Source organism: Sebastes umbrosus, chromosome 15, assembly GCF_015220745.1.
Source record: "Sebastes umbrosus isolate fSebUmb1 chromosome 15, fSebUmb1.pri, whole genome shotgun sequence".
Taxonomy (NCBI): Eukaryota; Metazoa; Chordata; class Actinopteri; order Perciformes; family Sebastidae; genus Sebastes; species Sebastes umbrosus.
In genome coordinates, this window is record NC_051283.1 from 26951328 (window position 1) to 26975795 (window position 24468).

Below are 24468 nucleotides of genomic sequence, written 5' to 3' on the forward strand. Positions count from 1 at the left end.
AAAAAAAGGTTATTTTTATAAAACGGTCACTATATCCTGACAGTAGTGCATGAGACAGGTAATCTGAAAAAAAATCATGTGTATCTGTGTCCTCCGGTGCTCCTAATGCCATCTGCAAGATTTCACAGACCAGAGGAAAACAACCAATCAGAGCCGAGCTGGAGCCTTGCCGTCTCTGAGCAGCTGTCAATCACTCCCAAACTCCGATCAAACGGTCAAACTAGGCAGCGCTGATCAAATATGAATCAATATTCTGTTACTGTAATGACCATTTCTCGCGTACAATGTTTTCAGAAACATATTTTAGTGAACTGTTAAGCTTGTTTATTTACAGCTGTTGAATGAACAGCCAATAGGAACGCTCTCTCTCTGAAATGACCTGTGATTGGCTTAAGTCTCCCGTCTCGGGCTAGATTTTTTAAAGCCTGAAAGCAGAGCCATGAGGAGGTGCAGAAGCCTCTCAGGACACTTGAATTACAATAAGCTGAAAGGTTATTATGGAATTTTTGCCCAAAGATGCCAAAAATATTCTATCTACTGAAGCTTTTTAATTTAATTTCACAACAATTTGATGCAAATAGTTTAAATGTGTGAATGTTTAACCACTTATCCTGTCAAGTAGCTGCACTAAGCTTCACTGGTGAATGAAAGTGACACAGTCAGGTGTTTTTGTCGCCCTTTTGTCTGTAAACAGAGCCGATATCTTCTTCTTGTATGTGCAGCCCTCTCTCGTATTAATCAGGATCCCCTTTTTGTAACTTTTTTTTTTTTGCGAACCGTCCTCTGAGAGGTTACAAACATGTCTGCTCACGGAAAGTCTGAATCGTGCCGTCTGGCCTTGAGCCGGAGGTATACGGGCCGCGAGGGTGCACAGCCCAACGCTGCTGAGGCTGAGGGAGATGGAGATGGAAGCCGGCCACGCTGCCATAAAACTTGCTGACTGGAGAGGTTTGCATGCTTCCCCCTTTGGCTCAGAGGGCGGTCTGAAAGATGTGGCCAAAGCCATACGTTATACTGCACGGTAGTGTGCCGACGACTTCTGTGTCAGCGGTGAGGTAACGTGAGTAAAACATGTGCATTTCGAAGTCCGATCTGAGCCAAAGAGCATTACAAAATGCTTCTTTTATGGCGTGCTGTGGCCTTGTTAGATGTCAAAACAGCACAATTGATGAGCAGAGACTTTAGATGATCATAGGGAAAGTATTTGAGAGTAAATTTGTGAGAAGTATCTGACTGCAGGCTCAAATTATTTGCAGCCACAGCTTGCAAAAAGAAGCATTTGTTTGTATGATCAACATAAAGCATTTTCACCCCGACTTGACATTTCTGGTTGGAATTAAGTATCAGCTATTCTTTTTATTAATAATTTGTGCTTAGCGTAGTGTCCTTGGAGGAAGTATATCGGCGGTTTATCACGTATTCATCAACATCCACATCTGCTATTTATTACTTGTCACCAGTTAGTTATTGATGCATGTCTAAATACGATGAGTGGCCAGAAAGGAAAAGAAAAACACCAGCATGATACAATGCAATGCAACAGCTCTGCAATTAAAAACAGCCGTACTTAAAGGGGGCATATCATGAAAAACTCACATACATCTGGGTATCTGGAACCTACCAACCCACAAACTGTGAAATAAGACAACCCAGTTAGTTTTTTGTGGGCTGTATAGATCAGAAAACATGTGATTCAACAAGCCGTTCAGATTTGGTTCCCCTTCCTATGTCACATGCAGAACAGGTCGTAGGGCAGTCGTAGAGTCTCGCGAGCGTTTTCGTAACTTGGGGGGTTATCTTCTAGACACGACCAGTATCTCCACCCTCTGCTTGAGAACTACCTTTGCAAAGGTGTGCCGTACTTTTCTTGCAAGCCAATCAGAGCAGACTGGGCTTTTTCAGGAGGGGGGGACTTAAAGAGACAGGCGCTAAAACGGAGCGTTTCAGACAGAGGGTGAACACAGGAATATTCAGTCAGACAGTATGAGACAAATAATGTGTTTTTTGAACATTAAAGCATGTAAACATGTTCTAGTAGAAACCCCAAATATAAGTATGAACGTGAAAACGAGCACGATATAGTATGTCTCCTTTAAAAGGTTCAGTTTTTGTAGAAAACCTACTTCATTACTGTTTTACTTCGTTGATGTGTTGACTCAGTTTTGGGGTTGAACTTTGGTGTTGAATTATCGGTAATAGAATAGAAAGGTGTTTCTAATATTTTGTCCACCTGATTTGAATATGTGAAGGAGCATAAATATTAAAAGCGTTTTACAGTATCATACAGTCCGATACGACAACAAGAACTACAGCCTCAGCAGAGACCACAGAGTTTTAGTTATTAGTTTATCTTACAGAAACAATGCAGATAAACACTGTTACATAGAAAGAAGCAATGCAACATATGTACTGTATATTAGGGCTGGGCAATATATCGATATTATATCGATATCATGATATGAGACTAGATAAGGTCTTAGGTTTTGGATATCATAATATGGCATAAGTGTTGTCTTTTCCTGGTTTTAAAGGCGGCATTACAATTAAAGTGATGTCATTTTCTGAACTTACCAGACAGCTATAGCTGTTCTATTATGTGCCTTTTACACTTAGTTATTATAGACACATTACTGATGATTTCATTATTAAAAATCTCATTGTGTAAATATTTTATAAAAGCACCAATAGTCAGCCCAAAACATCGATGCAATATCGATATCAATGTATTTTGGTAAAAAATTTTGTGATATTTGATTTTCTCCATACCGCCCAGCCGTACTGTTTATACAGTAGGGCGTCTAGTTAAAGCTTATTAAATTGAGATTAACAAACATAATGATACAATAGATTCAGGATAAAACAACATGTGCATGTGTGTATTTATTGCTCATATATGCCTTGGCATATAGGTGAAACAGTTTGTAGGCGTTCATATCGTCAACAAACAGTTTCATAAAGGACATTTATTACAGGATTGTTTTACTGCGCCGGGGTTTTTATTTTTCTGGTTACTCCGTGTATGAAAGATCGTTTTCATTGTGGTAATATTTCGCTGAAGTCTACTCCCTTTCTGTTATTCTATTTTCTTAAAGCCTACAAAGTTTCCAAAAAGCTATTGTCCACAGACGTTTTCTTTTTAAATAATACCTGGGTTCAAAAAAAAAAAATGTTGGCAGAATGTGTGGTGAACTACAGAACCGCTCTGTGGGACCGGCTTGCAGTAACCCAGTAGGAGCCTCATTATGCGGGCCAAGAACATCTCGTGGCTTGTGGCCGGGACTTGACGTGGCAGTAAAGGGGGTGGCGGTGGGGGTGGGTGGGGGTTGTGGTGTTTTCTGCCCCCCAATCCCTCCCAGCCTTTTTCTCTCATTGTCTCAGCTCTGGTTCCCTCAGCTGATTTATTCACAGCGATCAGAGCGATTGTTGAATAGCTCGCCGGCCGCCTCCTCGGTTCCTCTGCAGTATTGTGTTATTGCAGCGCCGGATCGTGTTGACGCGTTTCAGCCCTTAATGAGGTGAACAGCGCTGTCCTGCTAATTGTTTGGGAGTTCCTCGTTCGTCTAGGGGTTTCCTGGTCGGAGAGCCGGGGCTGTATCAGTCCGCTCCAGCTGCTGTGGACCTCCACGGGACAGGAAAGCAGTTCCTGGATTACTTCATATCGAACCCCACCTTCCTCGCTGTTGCATAACTGTAGAGTTTGAGACTAATGAACTCACTGACATTGCAGTGCCTTGTGTTAAATTAACAGCATTGCAGTCAAGTTAATACCACACTATATTACATGCATGACTTGAATAATGTAAATACAGTATACTGCATATTCATATGTTTTCAGTCTATGTTGTTCATAAGAAACACACTTGTTTTCTGGTCCATACAGTAGCTGTTCTGGAGCTTTCAATCATATCATATGATCTTCCTCAGCTGATGGAGTTCAACCAGATATCATGGGAGCGTGTATGGTCAAATTTAAACTTTTCTGAGCACTTCAAAGAGGAACTATACGCCCATTTTGAAAATGTATACACGTTATTCTTACGGTATAAGACAGTCCAAAAAACATTACTTAACATGAACAACTCTCTCCCAAATCCCAAAACTAGAGCGCTAAAACTCAAACTTGTGATGTCATCGAGGTTAAAGTGCGGAACTGCTCCATAGACCATGGATGTATGAAGAGAACTGGATACAGCGTTGGAGGCGGGGCTCCCGTTCATCCCTACGAGAGTTGCTCATTGTGGCGCATGAAGCCAGAATGGCTTGAATGCCGAGTGATAAAGTACCCGGATCATCCGGCGATCTTCCACATCCATTGGGTCCGTAGAGCAGGCGCGGTATCATTTCCTTTAACTCCGCCTCCCAGCCCTCGCTCCAGCCTCGGTCTGGATCTCATTCACATGAACGGAGGTAGGAAAATAACTCTGGATTCAGCTGTTAGGACCTAATGATTTAAATAAGGGCTATTCAAGTGTTTGTACTGGAAAGTTGATTCACCTCAAAAAAAACAAAAATGATCCCCTGATTTACAGAAGTCTCTTTCCCAATTAAAGTCTATCTTCCTGGAGGCTTGCCCCGTAGACAATAAATTGACCCTTTGCAAAAAAAAAAATTCACAAATATTGATTGAACTTTCCTAGGTCATGGAAATAACATATTGGAATTCTTAATATAGGTGTGTTCCCCTTTAAGGACTTTTCTTCCATGTTGGCTTAAAAGATGAAGTTCATTCTTGACCCTGGAAACATCAACGGATGAAACAATCTCACTTCAAGGTCCGTTTAGCAGCTGTTCTGGAGCTTTTGGTCAATATATCACATCAGTAATGATAAACTTTGAGCTTTGAACAGATGACAACTGAGCAAACTCCACTACTTCTCTGATGATCATGTGATATGATGGAAACCTCCAGAACAGCTACTAAATGGACCTTGAAGTGAGATTGTTTCCTCAACAACCTCATCATATTTTTGTACAACAATAGTGATCCCTTTCAAGATCACATATGACCCAGTTTACTCTCCCACTCGGTTGATGTTAGCGTGTTTGAAGCGTCTCTATCCCTTGACTGTCTCCTGAGCAAATCGATGTGACCGGAGAACACGTGACACAGATGTCACACTGGTGCTGGGCCTATTTTTAGGACTTTGTCGTAAACACACTTAGAGATCAATAGATTGACTCTTTTTTTTTTTTTTTTTTCAATTAGATCCTCCACATCAAATGTGACGCCACAATGAAAAGTGGGCCATGGCGACGGACACGTAAACAGCAAATGCTGTGGCCTCAGTGGGGCAAAAGAGAGAGTTTTACTGCCTGGCTCTGTTTTGCTTTACATCAGAATAAAACTACTGAATTATGTCTTTTTATTCTTTCATTATCATGCAAAGACTATTCCACCACATGTGGGACACCATGACGCATAAGGAAAAATATCTGAACGCCGTAATTCACCCGTGATTTTGATAGCTACCGTTCAGGTGATGACATGATGTGGAGGTCGGACGATGTCTTGATGTGCTAAATTTACAGCCGCCGTCCGGGCTCGATGTTCGCGTTGAGAAAAAGCCGTTGTGATGACGTTCCCTTGAGGTTTTGAACTCAAAGATTATATCCTTCCACCTCCAGATGCGCAGAAGGTCAAAGCCAGATCAAATAGAGGAGAGGAGGTCAGTCAGTTCAGTCTGGGCCGGGAAGAGCACACACATGGCAGCGGAACGACACGCTGTAGGAGGGTGGAGATGAGGTTAGACTGTTTATTTCTTCTGGTTCAAGTATGTCTTTTTTGGTGATATTGGTCATATTCTCACATTCACATGGCTGGTGGCAACATGCTGTCCTGATGATGAGCTATGTTAGAAAGCATCTTGCATTACCATATACACAGAAATATTACCTGTTCTAATCCTGCTGTTACCATAACAGAGTAATCCTGATGAAACTGAAGCTGAAGTCGGAAGAGTTCAGGTTTAATTCAGTCACGTCAAACCTCAGATTTCATTCTCTCCACACCAACAGATGGGTTTATACATTTATCCTGTCAAAACCAGTTGCTTTGCATGTTTTAACCCATCACAATACAAATAGCAGAAGTTCTTAGGTTGATTTTTCTACCTTCTAGGCAGCCTCTTTTTCAGTACACAAACTATGTCAACTTACCTGATTCTTGTTTGAGATTGTTTATTTATTGTTATTATTATTATCAACTTGTCACCGATTATAGCCCGACATGGCCGGCGTGGGGTGTCGACTCAGATCGGGAACGATAAATGAGTGTCGTGTCATAGTACACGACGACCGACGTCGCGTCTGTAATGCATCACGACGTCCCGACATCTAGCATGTTTGATTTATTTTTTTGCTTTCCACGACGTGTTCCGTCCTGGCTGTGAATTTGACCAGCTGAGCACAGACGCACACAGCTGTAAACAGAAGCGCACTACTTACTTATTATGCAGAATGATGTCATCGGACCTTCCCAGCGCAACTGCTGCCAGACCTCGCAGTAGGATATTAGGTTGTGTCGGAGTAAAAAACACCACCGCCGTTGCATCTTTGCCCATGGAGCATCCCGTTGCGTGCCCGCTTTCGCTTCTCCCTGTGAAATACATATTTTTTGGGCCGTCGGTTTGGGGCCGCCGCTGAGCGTCGTTCACCCCAGTGTTTTCGGTTTGTTCCGCAGCGTCGCCTCTAGTCTGCTTAGACAACTCTATCTAGAACCACAGAAGACATTATACATTGTGTAAAATCGGTGTACTTCCCCTTTAAGAATATACTTTTGAACATGGATGATGAGTTGTTGTCAAGAGGAAGTGATTTAGAGCACCTGAATATAAATGTCACTGCCGTCTTGACGGGTATCTTCCACGCTGCCAAGTTCTCCATAGAGACGTATCGCTGTGAATCTCGTAGTCACATAACAGGTTCAATATGTCCGTGTGTGTTTCTGTCACACACTCATGTGAGATCGCTGCTGCACACAGATACCAAACCTCTCATGATATGTTTTCCTGTTGCCGTATTAATAGCAGTCAATCAGCGAGCCAAACACATTAACTTCATGTCTAGACAAGTGTAACGTATCGCTCTGTGCCATCTGGGTGATTTGTTGGTTTGCACCCACACTTTCACACTTTGTTATTTTCAGTTCCTGGTAACTTATTTTGTTGTTGTTGTTGTTTTACCATGGCAGCATCCTCCTCCTCTTCTTGTGAGGCACATACATCTCCGTCATCGTTCTCGTGATAGGAAGCGAGTGGTATTTCTGGTAGGAAGCGTCTGTGTGCCAGTGCCGGGTCACCGAGGCTGCTCTGCTGCTCGGCGATGAAAATAAACGTTTAGTAATTCCATTGTGTCGGGCGGGTGGGGGGGAGGATCTCAGGTTTCCGAGGCTGCTTTTCCAGCGTCCAGTCAGTCAAGTCAGAGGGAATTCCTCCCTCGGCCCGCTGGCTGGGCTTCTCGGGGGCCGGATCCAGCCAGGGGTGTTCCCCCTTCCCCTCTCGCATTTCTCATCTCTGTGAGAGCCGAGCGAAGGGCCCTGATCCTGAACCCAGAGGCTGATTAGAAAAGTGAGAAGCTGATTAGAGAGGGAGGAACGGTGGAGACCATCTCTTCAAAGTAATAAATGAGTTCACAGATAAGAACGGTAAAAGCTAATGAAAAATGAACCCGCTCCGTCCTCTTTAGTGAGGGGAAGAAATGAGTGATTTGTCCTTTTTTCAGTGTTATCACTACATTGATATCTATATATTTATCCTGGTTTAGCTTCAGTCAGCCGGCTCAGTTGCTGTTGGATCATCTCCCCCCGCCCCCCTCCTCTGGCAGCCAAAGAACACAGCTGATAAAAACAGATAAACAAGTGCACCTGGATCCTTTAGAGACAGCAGGAGGTTGCATCATCTCTCCTGATAAAGAAAGGTCTGGGGATCTCCGATATAAAGTGATTCTATTAGGTTGGCTCAGAGGAAATAACAGGTCCTATAGAGCTCAGGGAATTATATTCGCAGGGGCTGAAAATGGAACTTTAAAGCTGCGCTAAAATATATTTTTATATGAACATATTGTTATATTTTATAATATATATGTATATATATATATGTTATATTGTATATTACTGTTGTGAAACGATTGGTTAGGCAACAAAACTAGTTCGTTAATGTTCGAAAGAAATCATGGTTTGTGTTAAAATAATAACATACCAACCGTAACAACGTAACTACCGTAAATAAACAACGTTACATTAACAAGAAATGTAAAAGAAATGTATAAAGAAAAGAAAACAGAAGTAATAAGTTTGAGGAAATAAATAAGGGGTGAAATGCAAAGGGAAAATCGTTCATAAATAAATAAATGGGTAGATACATAAATAAATACGTACATTTAAAAATAAAAAATAAATGCAACAATAAATTAATTAATTAAAACATTTATAAAAATAAATACATCAATAAATAAAAGGGAAAATGAAACAGAAGAGTAAATAAATAAAGGAATTAATACAAATCTAAATAAAGAAGCAAATTAAAACAGAAATATCAATTCATGTCACATTTTATAAATTAATTAATGGATACATTTATTTATTTTATTTTGCTACATTTAATGACATATTTATTTATTTGTTTATTTATTTATTTAATGAGTCGTTTATTTATTTATTTTTGTCGGGTTCCGTCCTCCATAACTACGTGCTCAGCACCAAACGGCTAACCGACAAGGTCAGCGACTAGTCGGTCATCAAAGTGGAACGTTTAGCAACTAGAGAGCCAGATATTTCCCCAAAATCAGAGCTAAAAGGAGAGTGAATATTAGACTTGCATTTATCGGGTCAGAAACATAAACTTCAAACAAATGCTAATGTTGCTCACCGGTCTGCTTCATGCTACTTTATAGGGTTAAATGTCAATGTTGTGTTTACAGCACCAAAAAACACATTCATGCAAGTTTAAGGTATTTTTAAAGCCCATGCATGTTAATTTTAGATGTTTAATAAACATTAGTTTGAAATGTGTTCATGTCAGATCTTATCACTAGCTAGAAGCTAATTGAGAAAGTAGGTTTTCAGGGAGCTTTAATGATATAACATGCAACATTATACTGTACATGCACGCACTCAGCATACTGACCGTCCTTTTCTCTCTTTTCCTTTGCAGTCAATGAGATCATCAGGAACGACCTGTCGAACATCTCCGTCCACAGCCATGCGTAGTTTCCCAACAAAACTGACACGGGAAACACAAAACAAAGGGAAACACCAAAACCAAAATAAATTGACATTGTGCTTTTCATGCTTGGACTACAGCGTGCAGGAAGCAGCAAATAGGAAATGCAAAGAGAACAAATGTAAATGTGTTGTCCAGATGACCAGGGTCCAACGCGTGCCTTGTTTTTCATACGTAATGCCTTTTTAACAGAAATTATCTGAGGAATAAATCACATGACTGACTTTTTTTAAGACGTGTAAATTGAGTATGTAGCAACCAAACCTGCCACCAAACCCAGCCTCCACAACAAAGTATGCTTTTAGAGGACCAAAAATGTTTTTTATATGTCTTTTTTGTTGCTGCAGTTTGTAAATGATTCAGTGCCTATGAGTTATGTAATTTGTATATACAGTATCTGTAGCGCTTCAGTTTGCATATCTGGCTTTACAGAGAGACGATTTAAAGAGAAGTGCCTTTTTTTAACTGGAAATAGGAAAACGTGGCTTCACGCGTTCTACTTCAAAAGATTTTATAAAGCGAGATAATGTTTCTTTTGCTGAATAGTGGCAACACATGCTTATTATGGGATAATGTTAAATGCTAAAAGACAGTGTAACGGTAGCACAAATAGAGTCATCAGTCACCAAAAGCTCACCAGGCCAGGTGAGGCTGTAAAGGTGTGTTTTAGTTCTCATGAGTTCAACTTTTCATTTGTAAAAAGAAGTTATTTCTTCTTCCAGAAGTTGCATAATCTCACCTTAATTCATATTTGTTTAGACCAATTAAGTTAAGATTATTAAAATCGAATACATTTTCTGTATTCACAACCAACAATAAGCACTTAACCACTGAACCTGTGGTATTACTTGTAGTTTATTCCATTGAGGCAACAAGTTTGTGTCACATGAAGTCACAATTTCCAGATGATAAGTTACCCGAACCTCATATAGAGTTCATATGTCTTTATGCACTCATACAGTACAAATGCTACGGAAGCCCTGAGAGGCAAGTGAGGCTTCTGTTGTTGTAATACTCATTTCAGCCACAAGAGGCTGAAGTTCACCGCTACACCACGTTCTAAATAGGACTGAAAACATTCTTGTTTTCTTCCAGGACAGTTTTAATTTCTCCATTCACTCTAAACTAGGGCTTTCAAAGCTAACATGATAATAACGCGTTAAACGCAAATTTGTTTTAACACCACTAATTTCTTTAACGCATTAACGCAAAATTTAAGATGTAGCGGGCTCAGTTTTAGCTCAGCTAAAGTGAAGATACTGGTATCATATGAAGCTAGAAAACTTAAGGAATCCATTGGTACCAACCAGGAGGCTAAATAACGCTCTAAATCTATGCTAAATTTTGGCGAGGAAAAACTGCCATGGCCATATTCAAAGGGGTCCCTTGACCTCTGACCTCCAGATATGTGAATGTAAATGGGTTCTATGGGTACCCACGAGTCTCCCCTTTACAGACATGCCCACTTTATGATAATCACATGCAGTTTGGGGCAAGTCATAGTCAAGTCAGCACACTTGACACACTGACAGCTGTTGTTGCCTGTTGGGCTGCAGTTTGCCATGTTATGATTTGAGCATATTGTTGTATGCTAAATGCAGTACCTGTGAGGGTTTCTGGACAATATCTGTCATTGTTTTGTGTTGTTAAAGGATTTCCAATAATAAATATACAAATACATTTGCATAAAGCAGCATATTTGTCCACTCCCATGTTGATAAGAGTATTAAATACTTGACAAATCTCCCTTTAAGGAACATTTTGAACAGATAAAATATGTGTGAATAATTGCCATTAACTCTGGACGATCATGCAATCAATCGCGATTAAATACCTCAATCAATTGACAGCCCTACTCTAAACACAAGGTAAATATATTGTGTGTTAGCAAGTTATGCAAATTAAAACTCACCTGGAAGAAACTGTGAATTTTAGTCCTATTTAGAACACGGGGTAATGATGCAATACAACCTCTTGTGGCCGAAATGAGTATTACAACAACAAACGCTGAAAAATTATCCTGACAAAAGAAAAAGAAGAAAGAAATTCACCTGTTCTTAAGTCTTAAACACAGGAGAGAAGACTATTTACAGACTTATTTATCAGACTTGGATCACCAGATTTAGTTTTATTCACTTGCCTCTCAGGGCTTCCATAAAAAACAGTCACAGAATAATGAGACATTTTGTGTCGTACTGACTTGAAAATAACATAAACTTTGGAGTAAACGGTCGGCTACGGTAACACTGGTTTGACTTTTTTCAAAGAAGTTTTGACTAAGCTTGACTTTTCCCTGGAAGCTATGCAACGTACCGTTCGCCTCTCAAAGAATGTAACAGGGATGGTCTCTAATCCAATGAATACTTAACGACGGTGAACAGCAATACAAATATAGATTCTTTAATGCTTGTTTTTTCATATTTATTCTCTTAGCATGTGCTCTGTTTATTCATGTTTCATCATACAGCCTCTTTTTACATGGTTACCTACATACTGTGGTTTATCTACTCATTTGTTTACGTTCTTATAGTAAAACTGAGCAGCTTCACGCCGTTCCCAGGTTTTATATGTATTTATGAGTCTTAATCTTTGTAAGCCATACTGGAACGTTTACCGAGGAGGTTATTGTTAGTCTGCTATTCATAATTCTGCTTTGTGATCTATTTTGTGTATTTGTCAATAAATAAGCCGTCATCTCTTTCATCGGAACGATCGGTTTCTTACTGTAGATAGATCAATATATACTCTGCGTGTCATCACATTACAGCCGGGAGGACGACGCCTTTAGATTAGATTAACACGCTATAACTTATCTGTTTAAGTTTCTGTGCCTCAACATCCATTTGTTCTTGTGGAATAATCATCTCCAGACATAGTTACAGTTGCACTGGGCAGGATTTTATGTTAAAGGACCATACCGTTGGTTTTACATGTTGCATATCACTACGAAGCAAGATTCACAATCACAATCAGCTTTTCTTATCGTACAGAAATAAATGTAAAGTGATTTAATGCATTAAATGAGTTAGTCTTTTTTATTAAATCAACTTTCTTTAATGAATAAAACTCGTCAGTTTCGTCAACATAAATAAAGTGATGACGTAATAAATCCACCATCAGAAACATCTACTGTTTCACAAGCCTTTCTATTTTTTTATTATGTAATATTAGTCTTCAAGGCCGCTCTGGTGCAGCGGCTGGATGTTGTGTTGCGGTGAACACTGACACCCTGTGGTTGGTCTGCAGGATTCCTGCTGGAGATTTATACATTGAATGACTCTCAGTGCTGACAAACACTTCATAGATTATTGTTTTTCTTTTTAATACCTGCCCAACCTCCACTGACACTGAAACTCTGCTGTTATGAAAATCAGGGCGTGATGGATTCACAGTTTGTTGGTTTTGCTCGGCTGCCTGGCGCCTGTCTTATACGTCTATTAGGGAAATCAGGTGTCATTTTTACTCAGTCGATTATTCCGCAGGTGATCCTTTAACATCCGAGCAGCAGCTGAATACACCTGGTAAGCTCTGACCTCATGAGTGTTGAATGTTGAATTATATATAATTATAGGATTGATTATAGGTATAACTGTCAGCTGTCACTTGATTTAGAACAAGACAGTAGTTATGAAGACAGCTAATATCGAATGTTACCTTCAATGTTTTTATCTGCTTTTACGTCCTTACAAAATAAATTTAACTTAATTTCAAATTTAAACAAAAAAAAATCTTACACTGCAGAAATATATATTATTAAGTTTCTTTGACTGTAGTTAACCTTTTCCACTCCCTAGATGTCACATAGAAGTGGTGTACATCATGTGAAAGCTGGGAACCTGAAGATTAATTTGAGATGCAGCTCAGCACTGTGTGTCAACTTGTTCTAGTCATAAATTCATTAATTAATAATACATTTTGAAAGTGTATAAGGGTTTAGAACATTATGATAGAAGTATATGATGGTCATCCCCATGCTCAATTATGTATCATAAATTGTTACAGCATATTTTTGGGTTGATACCATTTGTTACACAGATTTGGTGCTAAATTTAACAGTTTTTTACCATTCGAGAATTGATAAAAAATGATCAGTAATACCTCCAAAATACCACATTAAGACACCAAGACCTTGAGGTACACCATAGAAAAAGCCATGCTGTGATTTGGTATCAAAAACTTTAGACATTTGGAGATTTCTGCAAGAATTGCAATTTTCGGCGATTGGATGGCGAGCACTTCTGTTGTGGAAACTGCTCAGAAACCCCCTTATTGTCAATCTAGCTAGGAAAGCCAGCCATCCTCTGAATGCTCTAGGTCTCTAGTTTGTGGCTGTAAAGTTTCATGAGCCTGTGATTATCCTAGAGGTCACCACAGGTCATTTTGTACAGTGAGGTCACATTTCAAAAAATGGTCTCACTTCAATGAAATGGCTCCTATGGGGACTAACATCATCACACATGAATACAGTTGGGCTCACTGGATCCACAAGAGTCTCAGCTTTACAGTGATACCCAATTTATGTAATTCAAGACTGTTTATGGACCCCAGTATGCAGAAATATTCAAAGACACCATTTAAGGATATGTGAAAATAACACATTTATACTGCATTCAAAAATGATTATCATAAAGTGGGCATGTCTGTAAAGGGGAGACTCGTGGGTACCCATAGAACCCATTTTCATTCACATATCTGGAGGTCAGAGGTCAAGGGACCCCTTTTGTATTTATGTTCCTTTGCCTTTATATTTAAAAGGTAAAACTAAGATGATGTACACTCTTAATCGTCCATCAGTCTCTCTGATGGTTTGTTTCTTTCAGCTCTGAACACCAGTCTGATAAGATGGAGAAGTTATCCAGCAATGTCACACTCGACTCCAGCAAGTGTGTGTTTCTAGTGAGCAATGTCCTGGGTCTCTCACTGATCGACATCATTACCCTTCTGATGGGACAGCCGGTGGTAGCCGCACTGCTGTGGATCACCTTCACGTCCAAGAAGACGATAGATATCCTGAATTGTAATTTAGCTCTCTTCTACAACTTGCAGTACTCGCTCTCCATCGTCCATTTCACTGTCCTGGTTTTGCTGCCATGCCACCACCAAAAGATCCTCGTGTTTCTGTTTGTGTACGTGCAAGTCGGAGGGCCAATGAGTTTGTCTTTTATCTGCCTGGAGAGATACGTCGCTGTGGCCCACCCCACGTCTTATCCTCTGCTGAAGAAATACAGATGCAGGGAGGTTTGTGCCGGGACGGTTTGGCTCCTTTCTCTGCCCGCTGCTTTGGCGACCGTTTTGGCTCCGGAGACTCTCCCTCTCTACACTCTCACAAGGGTGGCGTTGGACAGTCTCCCGCTCTCTGTGATGGTTGCCATGGCAGCAATGATGGTGTGGTGCAGCTCCAGAATTTCGAAGACGCTGAGGAAGTCGGGCCCAGGGAGGGACAAGCTGCATCCTGTCAAGAGGAGAGCCCTTACAACTGTCCGTACCATTTCAGTCGTCACCTTGTTTTGTTACATTCCAGTTACTATCCTGCAGAAGATTAACTATAATAATGAAGTTATTTATGTATATATAATCACACCTGCATGCATATTCTTGATGTCTGCTGCGAGTATTGTGCATCCACTGTTTTACATCTCCGCCCACAGGAAGCTGTTTACCTGCTTAAAGTGAGAAAAGAAAGTCGGATGATTTTTCTTTTAATCTACGGAGGAGCATTAGGGCCAGGAATAAGGGGAAAAAATGCGAGGAGGAAGATTTTTTTTTATTATTTGCATTGCGAGTATAAAGTTGAAATGTCGAGAATAATGTTGAAATTTCAGCATATGCACTAATGCTATAGTTTGATTTATTCTCAAAAGTTCTACATTTATTCTTGACATTTTGACTTTATTCTCAAAATGGAAAAAAAAAAAAAAAATCCTCTGATTAATTTTTTCTTATGCCTGACACTAATACGAAAAGTTTGACCTTTTTCTCGACATTTAGACTTCATTATTGAAATGCAAAAAAGAAAAAAAAAATATTCCTAATTTTTCTCCGTTATGCCTGGCGCTATTAGTCTTCCGTAAACAAAAAATCTGACAATGCCTAACAACATTTCCATCTCTTGAACTGCATGTAAACTTTAGTTGTCTGAAGAAATGCAGGATGAGATGAGATTTAGCCATAACAATAATTCTCTGATGGAGAAATGATATTATTGTCATAAATCTTAATATAAGGTGCCACGGCAAGTTAATGACTGAATGATTCATCAGTTTTGCAGGTTTCAGCCTCTAACGCCAAAATGGAAAGAGTATGGAAATGATGATATGAAAATATTATGTAAATCAAGAGGACTTCAGATGTGTGTGTTGACAGATATTTCTCTTGCCCTGTGCTGTATGTCTGCGGTCATGGAAATAATGTTTTATTTGAGTGTTGTGTATTTTTAGATCAGAAAAAGAATCTCATTTGATGGTTTCAGGTTGTAAAATCTTATTCTTTTTTTTTTTTTTACAAAAGGCTTCATAGTTCATCTAATAATACTTTATTTTCATATCTAAAATAGTTCATAGATGATGTTTTAATCTAACAAATATTTGCATATTATTACGCACTATACGAGTGAATCTATCGTTGCCTGATTGTTTCCAGTCAGGTCAGAGTATAAAGAAAACAAGTGCATTATGTTCTTAGTAATGTTGGGATTATATCTTTATACTGTTATGTCATATCACACAATAAACAATATGATTAAAGCACATGCAAATAAACAAAACAAATAATGTGATTGCAGAATTATTATTATTACAAATCATTCGTTTCAGTACAACTTATGTAAATGAGTTTTTCTACAAACTGTACTAGTCAGATGTAACAGATAGTGTTACTCTCAACACACTGAGCTGTTGGACCAGTCATACTGTATATAAACAGAAAGGCACACTTCAGGCTAAATAAACAGGTTGGACCAAAGACTCGACAAATAAGAAAGGCAAGCACTTATAAATGAGTGAAACTCCTCCATATTTTTGTCGTAACTTTACTCTTAAACACACATTTTGTTCTTGTATTTTTTAAATTGAATAATAATTTATGGACTTTTGCTTCTGAGGTTCTCAAGAGATCTGACATCAAGAGTTGTTTTATCCTGAATAAATGCCCCTAATGGCTCTACAGTACAGCCGTCAGGGTAGATTTATACAGCAGTGGAATGCAACTAAGTACATTTAGTCAAGTACTGTGCTAAAGTACACATTTGAGGTGAGTATCTTCATTGTACGCAACGTTATACTTCTACTCCACTACATCTTATATAGTGTACTTTTTACTCCACTACATTTGTCTGACAGCTTTAGTTACTTTACAGATTACATTTTTCCTGTCCAGTGAAATATCTCCAAATTTGGAGATTTTGAATGTTTCTGATAAACTGAAGGATGCTTTAAAATAAATTCTCCTCATTCTTAAGCTCATAAAAAAGCTCTTTAAAAAGTCTCTTGGATCAGCTGGAAAATGCATCTTCACAAAGCTGGAAACAGGCTGTTTTCTGACTTTTTTAGAGACACGTAACGGAGTTAAAATGAGCACAACCTTAAACATCTACAGCAGTAAATGCAGCAGTATTAAACATAATAGTAAAACACTGACCGGGACATTTTACTGCACAGTGAGTACTTTTACTTTTGATAGGGTACTTTAAAAGTTCTCTAAATGGGATTCAGAGCATTAATATAGCAGCAAAGAACTATTTGCTATGTAAAGATATAGAGGAGTAATGTCTACCTGAGCAGAGCGTGAAGTCTCTCTCCCTCTGTGTGTGTTGTAGTCACAGCTTCTCTGTGCTTTGTTGACATAGCCGGGCCGGCTGCAAGTGCTTTTAGTGCATGTTAGCTGCCCCACTGGCTAGCTCACGGCTGCCGCTCTGCACTGCTCTCATACGGCGGTTACAGCTGATAACGCCGTCCTGACTGACAGTGATGTAGCAGAAGCGTATAGCGCCCAGCTCTGACAGCACTGTGGACATTGTTTGCACTGTTAGCGCTTTCAGAATGTCGCTGCCGTCGTCATGTTGAGAGCCGTGCGGAGGCGATAGAAATGCTCTGAATTCCATATTTAGCACCTTTAAGTACATTTATTTTTTTTGAATGCAGGAATTTTACTAAGTAGTGGAGTATTTTTCACAACATGCAAAGTTTTCATGTCAAGTTTCATTTCAGGTGAGGCAACATGGTCGTAACTACGGCCAGCTACATTGGCCTATAACTTTATGCACCTCTGTCTTTGTGGCTTGCTTCTATTGTAACAAGTGGAAGCTCTCAAATGACAGGTTTAAATTTAGATGCTTCAAAGTAAATAAGAAAAAGAAAAATAGACTTCCTCCATTGAATATCTTGGTTCAAACAAGGAAGTGAAACCTGTGGAGTCTTTATTGAATCTGCCTCCAGTCTCTTCTCCCTACTGACTCGTTCATTCAGGGACATCTGGTGTTGCATGGGTCTCCTGATGAGAAGAAGCTGTACACACTGACCACTGGAAACATGGTCACAGCTCCCAGCAGAGAGCCCAGCTGCACCACAGCTCCACACCACACCAGAGCGCTGTGGCCCTCGTCACGCAGGATCACCCCGATGATCACCTTCACATAGGACAGAGTGAGGACAAACAGGATCCAGGCCAGCACCTGTGGGAGGGACAAAGAGGTGAGTTTTAAACCTAGATGTTTCTAGTTTTGATGCCTATAAGTATTGTTTCAGTAACATTAACACAAGTTAGGAAGTTAATGGAGGTTATTTGACTAAATGACTAAAAGTTACTCACAATGATGACACCACCTGAAGTTTCATGAACCAGCAGTGGACATGGACTCAGCACTGCTATGCCCATTATATAAGCTCCAAGTCCACTGCCGAGCACCGTGAGAACTCCCATCAACAGCAGAGATCTGCAGGGAAATGAAATGAACAATTAGTAGATTAATTCATCAACTGGCAACTATTTTGATAATCTATTGATTGTTTTGAGTTATTCCTTAAGCAACACTTGCTACTTCCAGCTTTCCAGTTATAATGTCTGTTTTAGTTAGGTGTTAGTTGCACATGGAAGTGATTTGAATTTGGGTCATTGTTATGCTGCAAACATTTCTGTCCCCATGAATTACTACATCATATTTTCTTTAAAATGTGTCAAATATTTATAACAAATGGCTTAAATTATAGATTAAGGTCTTCTTTATAACATTTACAAAGAATAATGCACATTAAAAATACTTTTGTTGAACTTTAGTGAGCTTTTTTTGGTACATGTGTTCGGTTTTACCACGTCCCCTGTGCAAAGTAATCAACTTCTACAAGAACTATAAACCATAAAATGATAAGATATATATATATATTAGGAAGAACTATAGTTATTATTATTATTTTCATTTAATTTCTTCTTTTTTTCATCATTTACTGTTTGTCCCTGAAGTAATTTTCCACCTTGTTAGTTTGTAGTTTCTTGCCCTCCCAAAAAAAAGACTACAATTCCATGAGACCATTTTCAGGAAGTGACTTTTTTTTTGGGGAGAAAACTCAAAGGAGTGAAGTAGAATGAGCATAAACTTTCACTCATGTCTGCATTTTCCATGTTTCAGGCTCTTAAAATTCCACCCTGTTTGGCTTAATTATGAGGAAAGTTGGTCCGATTAAAAAAAAATTGAAAAACATGTTTGATATAGTTATAAAAGTGCTGTTTGTGTGTAGACGGTTAGCTGGCTAAACCTGGAACACTCACAGAGATATGGCTAACTTAGACCAGTATAAACCAGTCTACCCATAAGGGTTATTGTTTGAGTGCCTATATGTGGCCAATATGTTTTCCTGACAGTTAAACATGTCAACTATTTTTACATAATGCAAAAAAGAAAAAGATGAAAAATGAAATTCATGAGGCTGAAATGTTGCTGCATAACAGGAATGACCCCATGTGTCACCTCGGGCTCTTGGAAACTGGACAAAACTATTCATGGATTAATCGAGGAAATAAGGCAGGTTAATCAGTAATATAAATAGTTGTTCTGACTGTGTCAATTAATCGTGATGAGCTCATCTCATCTAAACAATCTAATGATTTATTCACATAAAAGGGATTTGACATATTTTTTTCTAAACAAGGGGGGAAAAGTCTGTTTTTGTCAGTATGTTGAGACAAAATGCTTAAGAAATAGAGTCAATTATATACATTTAGCGCTTAAACTTATAAGAAAAAAACACGTACGAATTTAGAAACTTGAACGCAGTTTGTCCACATTTTACAACTAAAAAAATAAGTTATTTTATTTTTATATTAACTTTCTTACTCTTTCTGAGATTTCTTCCTTTCTTTCCTAGTTAAAGGGTGTTTTGAGGACTTTTTTTATGCCTCCGTGCCAGTCACAGCCGTGGCTGAAGGCATTATGTTTTCGGGTTGTGCTTCCTTCCATCCGTCCGTTCGTCCTTCTCGTGAACGCGATATCTCAGGAACGCCTGGAGGGAAATTCTAATTCCTAATGAAAACTGATGGTCTAAGATAGAGAATCCCGCATACTGCCCACTGCTAGTTTATTATTATTATTATTATTAGCTTCAAAGCAAATTTGTCATTTTGACCTATAGAAGTAAAATTGACTAATTGAGTTAAAAAAAGTGTATCAAGCCGCACACTGACCTTATAGGGAAGAACATGGCGATGAAGCAGGCAAGAGGGTTTGCCACAGCAGCCATGGTGGCTGATAAGTGATAGGCGTTGTTCCCGTACGGCAGGCAGGAGTAGGACTGCACCGATGGAAGCACCACGTTGGTCAGAGCGTTCACCCAGGCCAGGATCACAAAGATATACAACACCTGCGTCCAGCTGTAAGAGCCGGTACCGAAGCTGCTCCTGCGCTTCTGGTCGGCGGGTCTGTACGGATCCATCATGGGCTTCCTGTCTCTCTGAGATTTCTCTCTCACGCCGTTTTTGTATCGACCGCCGGGATGCTCCCTGGCCACCGACGGGTGGTAGTTCAGCAGCAGGAACGCCACCAGGCACACCACCATCATGGCGCTGAGGAAGAAGAAAAACACCTCGGCGGAGAAGTTGGCTGGCTGATACTGGGCCTGGAGGTCAAAGGTCACGGAGCTGTCGGAGGAGTTCGGGGTGTGGTTCAGAGACTGGGTGTTGTTTATGCAGTGGACCACTCCGACTCCCTGGATCAAAGCCACTAAAGCAGGCAGCAGGCCGCTCACGCCCTCCCCGATGTAGTACGTGGTCAGGTACTGAGTTTTGAGACGCATCATGAAGGGGAGGAAGGTGACGGAAGAAGTGCAGTCGACAGCGGCGAGGAAGAACGTTAAGGCGAGGAGGGCTACGCTGCGAGGAGCGCCCGCAACCACGACGGTCTCCTTCCAGAAGAAACCCATCAGGAAGCTCGCCACGGTGCCCAGGCCGATGATCACGTAGACGACAGCCACTTCGTTCAGGGCGCTGGGCCGGAAGCGATGCATCAGGGTGACGAAGAGAGGCCCGACGTTGGCCATCTGGATGAGGACGGAGAGGTAGGAGGGCAGGTACCAACCCTCTGGGATCTGGGGCACAATGAGGGGCAGCTCCACCCAAAGGCCGTTGATGGAGACCCAGGAGCCCATCCCAAACAGACACGCCAACAGGTGGGTGAGAAGGGACATGGTGGAGGTGTCTTTCTACAACTAGAAGACAAAGAATTCATTAATTTCATGGAGGGGAACATTATCTAGTTAGTTTCATCCCAAACTTGTTTATCAAATGAACTCTGACCTTCAGACCACGACTGAATTTGAAAACTCAATTCTGAAGCTGTCCATGGCTCCATGGATGAGGGTAACATTTTTAGTTTTAAGTGAAATTTCTTAACTACTATTATATTGACTGCTATGAAATCTGGTACATACAGTATATGCATGTTCCTCAGATGGTCCTTGGCCTTGAAGGAGGTAATGAGTAAAACAATAAGACAAGTCAACAAAAGCTTTACTGCATAAAATGCCAATGACATCGCAGATTAATGTGTTACAGGGAGGAAGCCTCCCTCTGTTGCCAACTTGTTAAAAGAGCATTACGTGATTTATTCCGGCGTTTGGTTAATGTTTACTGTTTCCTTGAAGTCTTGTCTTTTCCTGTTCTGCTAGCTGTGAAACCAGCACTGTTTTGTGCAGATTCTCAGTCACGTGAGCTGAAACATGCTAAAAAAAGTTACATGCAAAGTGCCAGATTTGCTCCATGTTTAGGGTTTGTCCTCGACCAAAGAAATCCTTAGTGCATTTCCGTCAGTGTGTGATCACAGTCTTGGTGTTGGGTTTCTGCGTGACACTGTTTCTAGTGCACACCAACTGTAATGATACCTGTGTGATGTGTTAGAAATCTGGCAGAGATGCCGTTTTGCCAGCAGCGAGATGCTTTTGATGTCTCAACAGTGATGCAAGTTTTATTAGAGAAGATCCATCGAATGTCTGTAGGGGCTCATAGTCCTTGCGTAGCCCTACTTTACTGTATGCACTGAGGTAACACTGAATACTAAAGGCATGTTGCTGACAACCAGGGGAAATGCTCAGAGAGGAATTTACTGGTGATCATACAGTGACAGAAAGGTTGTATTTATAGCTGATTGACAGGTTTGTAAATGTGTAAATCATTGAGTTTAAAATGACGTTGTCAGTTTATAGGGCTGTCCTTAACCAAAGAAATTCTTAATCACCTATAACACTCATACGATTTTGTCGACTAATCGATCAGTTGATTTAATCGACAGATCTGTAAAACTGAGTTTCTCCACAAAGAATCACACAAAAAGCTTTACAACAGCTTTATTCTGCACGTTAGTCTATTTTTAAAACTCTCTACCTCAGTTCTCATCCCGCATTATATTCCATATTTGACATTTCTTAATCCCCTGGTCTCTACTGTATATCTCCTATATGTTATTATCCAGCACTATATCACTTTTTGCACTATATTCCCATTTGTTTCACTTGTTACCCTGCACTATATTCATTTTTAACAGTTTTCATCATCTCCTAATTTTTTTATATCTGGTATATCTATATATATATATAAATATATATACTTTGTACTACTTGTACTACTACCTTTTTATTAATATGTTTGCACTATGGAACTGTGATGCTGGAAACTTGAATTTCCTTCGGTATCAATAAAGTTACTATCTATCTATCTATCTATCTATCTAAAAGCACCACTTTAAATCTTGCGTCTACCAGAGATGTGCTCATAAGTTTCTTGGAAATAAATCATTCAGCATGAAAAAAAAAGCATAAAAAACGACTAATCTATTAAAGAAATTTTAGTCGACTGAGACCAAAACTTCAGATGAGTCGTTCAAGAGTTGTTTTCTTTTGATCACAGGCAGGGTGTGTGTGGGTTAAAGCCTCTTAAAACACCAAGCATACAGTAAAGGAAACATGACCACCTACTGCACTGGTAACTCTTACATAACATAGGAAAACATCAGATTAGTGCATTGTTTATTGGGAAAAGGAGCTGCATGCAGGGATCAATGAAAGAATGTTAGAAGAGAGAGTCCTCAAAGCAGAGCGTTGACTAAAATAAAAAAAATCATCTGTTTTGTCTGAAATCATGTTTATTAGTTAAAGTTATATTTAGCTTATGAACATTAGAATTTTATAGAATCATCAAATAAATGTTTAAAACATCTACATGATATGCTGCACATGATAGATGAAAAATAAATCTTGTTAGAGGCAAATATTTCAAATCATTAAAGTATTAGAATGAAATGGATGAAATGCATCCCTGCAGATACTCACATGCTGCTCGCTGGAGAGTTTGGAGTTTTCTGCAGAGAGAAAGAAGCCAAAGTCCGGTGCAGTAAACTGTGTGTGTGTGCGTGTGTGTGTGTGTGTGTGTGTGTGTGTGTGTGTGTGTGTGTGTGTATGTGCACCAAGGGATTAAACCCTCCTTGGGGCGAGGAGGGGTGTGTGGTGGTGTGAGAGCATGTAGCCAACCCTGACACATGTCTGCTTTAACTGATCATTGTCTCAACCTTCCAGTACCTTCACCGTCGAGGCTTTTTTAGGATCATCATCAATAAACATCACATGTTGTGATTGTCAGCCTCATCGTGTGATTTTCTTTGCCTTGAGGTGATTTCTGAACGAGTGAGACGCGTTCAAGAATCTACAGAATTCGTTAATTCTGCTTAAGGGGGATCACGGGAGCAGAGTGTTTACACACAGTTCAGTTAAACAACTGTATAATTCATTAGTGGATTTAAGGTGGGAGTTATTATGAGAAACTTTATTTATATTGTGGGAGTTATTGCAAAGTCCCATGCACTTTAAAAAAAAGATGATTATATAACCCGTTGTTAACAAATGGCATTAAAGCAGCAGTAGACAGAATATTTTTAGCATCATTGGGCAAAAGTTCCATAATAACCTTTCAGCATATTGTAATTCAAGTGTTCCGAGAGACTTCTGCACCTCCTCATGGCTCTGTTTTCAGGCTTAAAAAAATCTAGCCCGAGAGAGCGTTCCTATTGGCTGTTCATTCAACGGAGGCAGCTGTCAATCACTCACAAACTCCAATCAAACAGTCAAACTACATGCAGGCAGCACTGATCAAATATGAATTAATATTCTGTTACTGTAATGACTATTTCTTGCCTCAGATGTTTTCAGAAACATCTTGTAGTGTACCGGGTGTTGGGTCACAAACACAAGAATCGTTGTGTTTTCGTTACCTTAGAATGAGCCGTTTATATCTACATAGGGAGCGGGTCCGCTCCACAGAGTCCGCCATGTTTCAACAGTAGCCCAGAACGGACAAACCAAACTCCGTTAACTTTTCCTTCTTGAGCCGGAGTCGATAACGTTACTCGCTCCTGTCGCTGCCACTCTCTCTCTCTTGCTTCACCACTCACTTCCCACGTACACACACACTCTAATCCTACACGCTTGGCACACAATAGAAGTTGTAATCTGCAACCTCACCGCTAGATACCGCCAGATCCTACACACTGTTTCTTTAAATACTTTTTTATTCTCCAGATTAATAAATGGACACTAGTCCAATATTCTTCAGCAGACCAGTCATTTTTAATTACAGATAATTTTTCATCTGATGTCAGATGGATTTAGAAAGAAACAAAACTCACCTGCACAGAACAGAATTAAAGACGTTTATGTTGATATTCTCAGTCACTGAATTAAACTCATAACCAAATGTATGCCGATCGGTGATGAATGATGCC

The 24468-nt window shown here is 39.8% G+C and overlaps 2 protein-coding genes across 7 annotated transcripts in view; one reads left to right on the forward strand and one right to left on the reverse strand.

Annotated features, from left to right (window-relative positions):
* Positions 1 to 10475, forward strand: part of nfatc1 (nuclear factor of activated T cells 1) — a 51219-nt gene extending 40744 nt beyond the window's left edge. For 2 of the 6 annotated variants that reach the window (XM_037795697.1, XM_037795695.1), the window contains exon 10: positions 9150 to 10475. Coding sequence is in view for 3 of the 6 variants with exons in the window: in XM_037795695.1 (XP_037651623.1) it covers positions 9150 to 9205 (56 nt within the window). In the remaining 3 variants the exon portion in view is untranslated. Of the gene's footprint in view, positions 1 to 5206; positions 5744 to 9149 lie in introns of those variants that run through there. The other 4 variants (XM_037795698.1, XM_037795696.1, XM_037795694.1 and 1 more) reach the window with 3 other exon arrangements.
* A 6573-nt stretch (positions 10476 to 17048) lies between these two features.
* si:ch73-196l6.5 (riboflavin transporter 2) lies at positions 17049 to 20902 on the reverse strand. The gene is made up of 3 exons (XM_037795782.1): positions 19890 to 20902; positions 18024 to 18147; positions 17049 to 17886 (listed from the first exon to the last, which is right to left on the reverse strand). The coding sequence occupies exons 1-3, from the start codon at positions 20885 to 20887 to the stop codon at positions 17677 to 17679; spliced, it is 1332 nt and encodes a 443-aa protein (XP_037651710.1). The 5' UTR covers positions 20888 to 20902; the 3' UTR covers positions 17049 to 17676.
* Between the last annotated feature and the right edge of the window lie 3566 nt (positions 20903 to 24468).